The 9,984-nt window shown below is 41.9% G+C and overlaps 1 protein-coding gene across 1 annotated transcript; it reads left to right on the top strand.

The window, feature by feature from the left end:
• Positions 1 to 3,479: 3,479 nt before the first annotated feature.
• Positions 3,480 to 8,809, top strand: LOC123061942 (pseudo histidine-containing phosphotransfer protein 5). Its single transcript, XM_044485233.1, has 6 exons — positions 3,480 to 7,075; positions 7,234 to 7,364; positions 7,450 to 7,518; positions 8,019 to 8,090; positions 8,301 to 8,373; positions 8,469 to 8,809. Exons 1-6 carry the CDS (start codon positions 7,016 to 7,018, stop codon positions 8,517 to 8,519), a joined length of 456 nt encoding a protein of 151 aa, XP_044341168.1. The 5' UTR covers positions 3,480 to 7,015; the 3' UTR covers positions 8,520 to 8,809.
• Positions 8,810 to 9,984: the final 1,175 nt, after the last annotated feature.

Raw genomic sequence — 9,984 nt, 5'->3', positions numbered from 1 at the left:
ATGAGGTAAACATGCCGACCCATGCGACTCGGCCTGCCACGTGTGCCACCGGCCAACGTGTTATTGAACCAATTTGGTTCGTTTGAGGCTTTTGGGTTGGCATTTCCTAAACGGCGCCCGTAGCGCCCGTTTTAGGCTAACTGGTACACGGCGCACACCCCTTTCAACCCGCTGGGCCGGCCCATCTCCTTTTATCTAAGGATTAAAAAAAGATGTCCCGGCAAAGGATCGAACCAGCGACATCCCAGTAGAGCAAAACATCGCTAACCATCACGCCAACTCGCTCATATGTGAACTACCATCTTTTTGCTCTATTTCTTATCTATTCATTCCTCTTTTCCTTTTTCCTTTTTTGTTTTTTGTTTTTCCTTTTTTTTGTTCTTCCTAGTTTGATGTTTTTGCTTGAAATTCGTGATTTTTTTCTTAAAAATCAATGACTTTTTTCAAATTCGATGAACTCTTTTCCAAATTAGATATACTTTTATCCAAATCCGATGAACTTTTTTCAAATCCGATGAACTTTTTTCAAATTCGATGAACTTTTTTCAAATTTGATGAACTTTTTTCAAATTCGATGACCTTTTTCCAAATTCGATAAACATTTTTCAAATTCGATGAACTCTTCTCCAAATTCGATGAACTTTTTTCAAATTTGATGAACTTTTTTCAAATCTGATGAACTTTTTTTCCAAATTCGATGAACTTTTTTCAAATTTGATGAACTTTCCTTGAAAAATTATTAACATTTTTTCAATTTCGATGAATTTTTTCAAATTCGTTGAACTATTTTTCAAGTTTGATGAACATTAAATGAAAATGCATTATTTTTTTGATTTTGATGAACAGTTTTCAAAACCAATAAAAGTTTTTTCAAATTTGATGAACCTTTTTTGAAAATCGATGAACTTTTTCTGGTTTGTGTAATTTTCCTCCAAAATGAAGAACAATTTTCAAAATCCATGAACTATTTCAATGTCACGATCTTTTTCCAAAAAAAAAAATCTATGAAATAGAATAGCGTGGCGACATTATTAACTATGCCTTTGCCGCTGTTACTAACCACTACTTAAATGATAGATTGAGTGGCTAGCGGACTCGTACCTAAACTGGAAGGTTGTGTGTTCAAGACTTGGAGATGTCTTTTCCGATTTTTTTTCGCGAGCTTTTGTGTTCGCTGCTCAGCGCGATTCGTGGGCCGGCCCAACTGGGCGCCGTAGCGAGCGCCAGGGAAAGGTTCGGAGATGTGTTTTTCCGATTTTTTTTGCGAGCTTTTGTGTTCGCTGCTCAGCGCAATTCTTGGGCCGGCCCAACTGGGCGCCGTAGCGAGCGCCAGGGAAAGGTTCGGGCGCCTGAAGCGCCCGATAGGAGCTCCTTTTGGGTTGTTTTTCGGCCTATATATATATATAAAATAAAAATAAAAAATGGGCCATGAAGTTGTGGCACGCAGGTCTCACTCAGGAGCCCAAGCACGACCCCATGCACGTCATGGACCAAACACGCGTGCTAACACGCCGACCTGCGAGATTCTGCCCATCTGGCCAGGTACACTCCCGACAACATCCAACGTGGCGATGGGCCGGCCCAACTGGGCGCCGTAGCGAGCGCCAGGGAAAGGTTCGGAGATGTGTTTTTCCGATTTTTTTTGCGAGCTTTTGTGTTCGCTGCTCAGCGCAATTCTTGGGCCGGCCCAACTGGGCGCCGTAGCGAGCGCCAGGGAAAGGTTCGGGCGCCTGAAGCGCCCGATAGGAGCTCCTTTTGGGTTGTTTTTCGGCCTATATATATATATAAAATAAAAATAAAAAATGGGCCATGAAGTTGTGGCACGCAGGTCTCACTCAGGAGCCCAAGCACGACCCCATGCACGTCATGGACCAAACACGCGTGCTAACACGCCGACCTGCGAGATTCTGCCCATCTGGCCAGGTACACTCCCGACAACATCCAACGTGGCGATGGGCCAGCGGGCGGAAAATAGTCGAGCCTTCGCTTAAGGGCAGGCACGAATGGGCCGCCCAAGTATTCTTCCTTCGCTGACTGTTTCCAGCTTTTTTCATAAATTCAAAATTTCAAAAAAATGTTTGGAATTTCAATTTTTTTTTAAATTTTCAAAAAATTAAAATTCAAAAATAAACAAATCACGATTTCAAAAATTTGTTAACAATTAAAAAATGTCCTCATTTTTGATTTTTTTTTCATGTTCAAAAAATCACAATTTAAATAATTATTTGGAAAAATGCCAAGATAAAAAATCGTGTTTTTTACTATTTAAAAAAATTAAAAAAATTGTTCGGAGTCCTAAAATTGTTGGCAATTTTAATTTTTAAACAAACTATGTATGATTTGTTCACATTTTTCAAATTTTGTTCACTTTTTAAACATTTGCTCATAGTTTTAATAATTATCCACAATTCAAAACTTGTTCATGATTTCAAGAAATGTTCAAATTTGTTGTTTAGGTTTTATTATTTTTCGAATTTTCCAATTTTGTTCACTTTTTCAAACATACTAAAAACGACCTTTGTTTTTTCAGGTGAAAGCAGACTAAAAAACCGAAGAGCAATACATAAAAATAGCTTCGTTGGAAAGTGGGCCTGCCCATTTGTGTTGGCTTGAGCGAAGGCACTCTGACAAACACGAGCATCAACCAAAGATGGCAGAAATCAAAACTGGTAGCGGGTCAGCTTACGGTGCTATTATAGAGGAGATTAAGTTGACTACCACTTCTTTTTATTTCATGTAATATAGTTCATGAATTTATAAGCTTCAATATGGAGGCTCACAATCTAACGAAGCATGCATTAATGTTAGGGCCTGGACGCCATGTTTGGCTAGGTCAGCCTGAAGGTCATTCCTTCGTTCCTGTAAACATTGTGACAATTTGAATAAAAGCTTCGTGAGATTGCCTCAAAAAAAACAAAGATGGCTACATGGGTTGGTCCTGACGTGCTGGTCGGATAGCCCATGTGCCCGCCCCGTGTTGGCCAGGCCCGACACGTTTCTAATCAGGTTGTGCCAGCATGTGGCCCGCCTAGGCCCTTCCTTGGGCTGTGGGGTTGGCACGAGTGCCAACACAATCCATTACTTAAAGAAAATAGTTTGTCTCAAAAAAACTTAAAGAAAATAGTTTTTTTTTGTATTAGCGCTTTAAAACAGCCCAGATAAACCGAAAACAACTCAGGTGGGCTAGTGGGCTAAACATGCCGGTGGGCTAGCCCATTTCCTTGTTGTGCCGTGCCTGGGCCAGGGAGCGTGGCACGAGTGCCGGCCCGCGTATTAGGTGTGCCGTGCCAGCCCATCTGACCAGGTCTGGCGTCTACTAGGAGCTCTCGGGCCAGCCGGCCGGCCGCTCGACCTAGTAGTATCTCACTGCCGCCCCGCCGACCGGAGCAGCACCCGCAAAAGACACCCAAATCGTCCGCCGCGGCCCGCAGGCGCTGGTGGCCGCATCTCCCCCGTCCGGCGCCTCCCGGCGGTAACTCACTAACCACTCCACCATCTGCAAGAATCATCTCTCATGCCCTATTAGCAAGCAGAGACGCCGCACTCGCTCTCCCGCCGCCTTTTCCCGAGCATCGTGTTTACCCTTCTGCCCCCCTTTTGCCAATTCCGGATGCGGAACCTGCGGCTGCGCTCCGAACGGCGTCGAGCGGGTCGGCGCGCCCATCCGGTCGTGGATGGATGCCGGCAGCGACCGTGGAGGTTGCTGTCGAGGAATCAGGGTGTCGTGTCGATCTCTAGGCTCCCCTTGGCGTAGTGCAGAGCTTTCCGTCGCTTGCCTAGTTGGCCCCCCTCATGGATGTCGCCATGAAGGAATCTGTTCTTATGTGACATTGAATCAATCAAGGCAAGATGCGAGATGGCTAAAAACCGCGTGATCTTTATTTTCTACTACTGGAATGAAAATGATAGCACACACTTAAATGGTATTTCACTTAACTTCTAGTGTTGGGTTCTATCTTTCACACAGTTTATATGTATGCAGAGCAAGTCGATTGCTTGTGGTTCTGGTGTTTAATGTCATGTATTTCCTCAGTCTCGTTGCTGCCAGGTGTTGAGCTCTGGTTGTGCATCAACTGAACTAGGGAAATATTTAATTAGTTTGCTGATCTCATGGTTGGATTGGTGGTCTCAGACCACAGTCTGGCCTCAAAACTTATTTTAGATGTGTTAGAACCAACGGTGGATGTGCATTGATAGGTTACTTTTAAGTTACTATCAATGCAGAAAAAAAAACCCCGGAAATAGATAGGTTCTTCAGTTTCTGTGTGGATTTTGAGTGTGAGGGAATAATGAGGCAAATCTACATACACGTAGGCAAGAAGCTGAGAACAGATACCAACTAAGCTGTCAAAAGTAATGAATCATACATGCAAAACAAAACCAAGAAAGCATCTCCTTTTGGAGGACCAATTGACCATAGATATGATAAAGACATAAACATGCTTTTGGAGGTACTGCCACAAATCTAGATCATGCTGAGCTACACGTATGCTAGATTTAGACTATGGAATTTGCATACATCGATGCTATAAAGGGATTTCTGACGGCTTGGTTGCATAAGCCATAGAGCATGGATAACCTCGACACGTGGAAGCAGATATATGTGATGTGCAGAGATATCTAAGTTTTACCTTGAGGCTTCGTGTTTGCTCATTCTATCTGCAAAAGGACATCAGAGTGAAAACTCAAATTCTGTAGCAAATGATAAGGGTATGAGAAGTTTCTTTCTTTCTAAATGCTTAAAACTAGCCAACGCAACCAAAAGACCGAATTGATGGAAAGGCCTAGGCAATCCACATATATACTTCAACACGCTCTCTCACGTGTGACGCGGGAAGTCAGCACGTGAATAGACTCAGAGGTGAGGCCTATACTTGGACACAGGGGGCAGTACCAATTTTTGGACAAATCGCGAAAGCCAGAACTTGAACTCAAGACCTTGGGCCCTGATACCATGTTAAGCTTCATGCACTAGCCAACGCAATCAAAAGTCCGAACTGGTGGAAAGGGCTAGGAAATCCACATATGCACTTCAACAAGAGCACAATCCTCGATGTGGTTTTACAGAAAGAAGTTGGTGGCTATTGAGTATTTGATAGCAGAACGGCGATATAGTTTGGTTGCTTGCTAAAAATGCCGTGAGCATGGTGAACAATGGTCTTGTAGACAGACAGATATGCCACAAGAATGTTCACTGGCCAAAGGGAAAGGGATGTCTCTGTAGGGATGGATAGTGAGATTGTGCTTTGGTATCTTTGCGGACCCACCTTGGCAGTCAGAATGAGGGATTTGCAAAAAATGATATATATATAAGGAATTTATCCTTCTGTATATGCAAGCGTCATTCAGGGACGGTACTGACTGTGTAGCTTGCAGGTAGAAAATAGTTGTCTCCATTTACTCTCATGGCAATGATCAACCCGGAACGTGCTTTTTCCTGAGCTGTTCCCTGTATAGGCTTTCTGGTTATTTCAATTTCTTTTATCCATGGCAGATACTATTATCAAGTTGTGATGCTGACTAGGGGTGAAGAGCAATCATAGGACCAATCATTGAATGAATCTATTTTACTCCTTCTGCGAAAAATCGTTGTTTTTGCCACGTGGTCCAGTGTGCTGTGATCCTTTTTCTATAACAATTGGAAGGAACTATTGCGATTTGTTTCTTTGTCCAACTTTTCTTTGGCTGAGGCTCAAAGTAAGCATTTGGTGGATCTGTTCTAATTCTCCATTGTTCTCTCAGATTTTATCACAAGAACATGTTTGAACTTTGAGGGGCACAAAAAGATATCTTGTATTATCTTCCCCCCTTTGTCCGATAACAATGCGACCTATGACAGTTTGTCGCATACAGATTTTTTTCCCTGAAATCTAAGGACAACTTTACACATAAAGGTCACAGTATCCTATTGTTATTTACACGCAAAGCAGTTAGCCATTAGCTGAACAAGATACCGATGTAAGCTAATCATATTTTCATCTTTTTTAGGTGAGTGAATCAGTTTTTTGTGTTAGGTTGCTTGCCCAAGAGGTATTAGTTGAACACCAATTCGATATTGATAGACGCAGAATGAGAACACTGCTTGATTTACCCTTGATTTAGTCATTGACTGTGCTTTGCATATACGAGTTTGGTACCTTTAGGGAGTTAGGAAAAGCTGCCATCTAGGCTTATCTCAGGTCGTGTGGTAGGCTATTAGATAAGTAGGTGTTAGCAAATGAAAGCTCAAACTGTTGTTTCTATTGTAACTTGTGTGATTTAACAAATTGTAGGAACACTATCTTAACTGAATTGTAATCTCAGGCTTGATTAATTTCCTTTTGAACTGGTTCTTTTTTCATCTGATAATGAAACAAAACAAATTGAAGTTGGGACTTCTCCACTTATTTAAATGTGGTATTCTCTGACTTCTTGGCAATCAATCATGAGAAAGTTTAGCATGTGAGGCTGCAAATTCGTTTGAACTTCACTCTAATCAAAATGTATTTACTGCATGTAGAGGGGCACTAAAACAATATGATATCTGGCTTTAGGTGTGGATATGCCATGTTACTTTACAAGCAAACAGTGCTTTCATGTGCCTTGAAACTGGATATTACTCTCCATCGCTTTGAGCTGTCGTAGTGATAAACCAAACCAATCTGGAGTGGTTCAAACCTCTAATGGTTTCCTCACACTTGTTCTACTTGAACCGCTGTATATCTTATGAAGAGCTACAGCCTACGGGAATCCGCATATATTCAAGTCGCTCTCCAAAATGTGGATAGCTTTTGCACACCGTGGCATTCAAATCACCTACGCATGCAAGATGCTAACCTTTGCTATCCAGAGGTTAGAATATCTGCACTTCACTTATGTTTGGTGGGCAAATAGTAACAGCCTCCACAGCTATATATATGCATCCAAGGTTCAACTTCTCTATATCCGTCTCCTACAAGTTATATGTGCATTGTGAAGCTTGCTCTTACCTGTACGAACTTCACTTTGCCACTTTTTCACTCGTTCTTTCATATAAATGGATTATTCTAATTTGAGGCGACAAGCTGCATCTTTGAAAAAGGGCCTCTTTGATCAGGCATGCAGTCAATTCTCTGCTATTTTCTCTCTCAATAATATATCTTACGTTTATTCAGGAAGCTCCCCCGTTTGTTATCCCATTGCCAGTCATCTACTTCTTTTTCATGTTTTCTTTGACAAATCACATGCTGATTTGGAAACAAACATTTTTGACAGGGCCACCTTGATGAGCAATTTCGTCAGGTGGAGGACTTGCAGGATGAAGCTAGCCCTAATTTTGTGGAAGAAGTTGTGGTGGTGTTCTTTAAAGATTCTGGCAGGCTAATATCAAACCTTGAGCAAGCTCTGTAAGTACCAAGTATATGAATAAGAGCTCCCTTTAGTGAATGATAGACCATGCAAGTGGTAATGGTAGACATGAAATCACTGCAGGGAGAAGTACCCCAGAGATTTCAACAGGTGGGATGCATACATGCAGCAACTGAAAGGCAGCTGTTCCAGGTAGTTCCACAATTTCTACTAGATATCTTTGTCCACTTCCTTATGATGCGGATTCAGCTCATAGGCCTTTAGCTTCATTGTTCCGCATACCACAAGAACCAGCATGACTGTAGTTTAGTTAAGCACGTGGGGAAGCTGATGCACCCGAAGCATTTTTTCTCCAAATGAAGATGGAGGCTAACTGTAGTTGTCTTTAATTCTCCAGCTTAAGCATTCTTGGTTTGTGTGAAATACCTCCGTCGAATGTCTTTGTACTGAGATCCCATATGGCCACACCGCTATATTATTAGCGGAGAAACTCGTATTGCCATATTCAGATAATTGACTGCTAAATGTGCATGTCGTTGCCAAGCAAAAGCTCACAGTGTGCAGCTATCAACATTTTGCAAATTCTCAAGTTTCTGAGTTCATTTTGCATGCTGCAAGAAAGCATGCGTCTAAACAGTTATTTTAATAACTATACATTTGATCTATCATTGACATTTGACAATTTGGTGCAGCATCGGTGCTTCTAGGATGAAGAATGAATGCATGTCATTCAGGGATAATTGTGGGCAACGAAATGTTGAAGGGTCCGTCTCTCACCCTAAACCATGTCGATGCATTACTTCTTTGTGGGCTTTATCTCTATTGTTTTTCAGAATATCTTGACTTGGAAAAGAAAAGAACTCCATGCCACTTTGTCGTTGTTATAAAACCAAAATGCGCCATGAGTTCGCTGCATAGCTGTCCTATGATGAAAACAGCCGTTACTTACGCATGTGCTTTATTCTGGTATGCAGTTGCATGGGGTCTCTCCAGAAACTGAAGAGGGAGCATGCCATCCTGAGGCAGAAACTAGAATCCTATTTCCAGGTAACCCTTGAGGCACCGCCGTGTCTGTCTTGGTGTCATAACAGTTGATCATTTCCATCAATTTGCTTATTGATGTATGTATGGTTACCATGCAGCTGCTGCGACAAGCTGGTCCTGCTGGAGCAGCCACTAGACCTGCCATGTAAATACTGAAGAGCTTTTGGCGTTCGCAAAGCGCACTAATTATGGAGCAAGTACTCCGGAAATACTGATCCCAGCCTCTGCATCATATCTTGCTGGTCCTGTTGGGAGTAGGCGCAACTCTGCGGCTGCTACAGCGAATCAATAATACTGGATATGATATTTCCACTTAGATATGATGATACTCGTTTATAAAAAGAAATAAGGAGAGATGAGAGGCCTTCCAAGTAAATACGAGAGTGAAAGATGGAATCGGATTTGCTTGTTTCTAATAAAGATGCTGTTTATTGAGCTATTTGCTCTCCGCAAACTTTCTTCCTGGTTATTTGTTGCGGATATGCCGTGTTTATTTGTTATTATCAGAAATAATGTGTCGCGGCTCAAAGGTACAGCAGAGGTAGTAGTGCCTGAGCACCCAACAAACTGCACAGCGCTTGATTTGTATCGGATCAATTATATATGCTCATCACGATGTGGATGCTGAGGTCAGTATTGGTGACTGGCGGTGAATGATGCGCATAGAGGCCAAAATCACTATTCTGGATGAAACAATATCACAAAATGAACTGTTGATGTAATTTTTTTACCCGGCTGACTCTTTTGTGTAGTGCCCACAGTTAGGCGCCACACTGTAATGTGCAGTGCCTGACTGACAAGCGCTACACGCCTAGCCAGCGTCGCATCCTGGACTGCATGAAAATTGCTAAATCAGCGTCTAGTGTTTAGGTGTTGCATTAGTGGCTGCACTATTTGCCACTACATCTTGAAGCGGCCACTAGTGCAGCGTCTAACGCTAGGCACTACATTGTTTCGTGTAGAGCCTAGCTCTCGGGTGTTATGCACTGACTTAGCATTTTTCAGACAACCTGCGACGCTGCCAGGTGTGTAATGCCTGTACAGTGTAATGTGACGCCTAACTGTCAGGCACTACATAAAAGGATCAGGTGGATGAATTTTTTCGTCAATGGTTCATTTTGTGATATTGTTTCGTTTACATATCAAATTTGTCGTTTTTGCCGTGTATAGGGCCTCACACAGTACGCTTCAGCCTGTCAACCTGGTTTCTGAGTACACGGAAAATTTTTTGGTTTCTGGGTATGAACTATGTCAATGTAGATACAGTACGTTTCAGCCAAGATAAATATCTACGAAATTGAATGTAGTGTATCCGGACATATAGGGGCCACCGTTGGATATCACTTTGTGCATAGACAAGTACTAGCAGCATGTTTGGTCCTTCCTTTATTTTTAAATATAAGTTTTTTTAGAGATTTCAATATGGTCTACATACATAGAAAAATGAGTGAATTTATAATCTAAAATATGTCTATATACATCTGCATATGGTCTGTATTAAAATCTTTAAAAAAACTTATATTTAGAAACAGAAGAATTAGTTTAAGGGAAATGAAATATGAGTTCATAAGGGGGAGTTTGTTGAAGAATTAGGCTTCGGAAGTGGACTCTTAG

Source organism: Triticum aestivum, chromosome 3A (assembly GCF_018294505.1).
Source record: "Triticum aestivum cultivar Chinese Spring chromosome 3A, IWGSC CS RefSeq v2.1, whole genome shotgun sequence".
NCBI classification, from domain to species: domain Eukaryota; kingdom Viridiplantae; phylum Streptophyta; class Magnoliopsida; order Poales; family Poaceae; genus Triticum; species Triticum aestivum.
Note: the sequence above shows the minus strand (reverse complement) of the source record. Positions and strands in the feature narration are given on the sequence as shown.

Coding starts and splice junctions, on each gene's coding strand:
- LOC123061942 (XM_044485233.1), top strand. CDS start 7,016: ATGGATTATTCTAATTTGAGGCGACAAGCTGCATCTTTGAAAAAGGGC. Junction 7,365..7,449: donor TCAAACCTTGAGCAAGCTCT/GTAAGTACCAAG, acceptor AAATCACTGCAG/GGAGAAGTACCCCAGAGATT. Junction 8,091..8,300: donor GGGCAACGAAATGTTGAAGG/GTCCGTCTCTCA, acceptor TCTGGTATGCAG/TTGCATGGGGTCTCTCCAGA.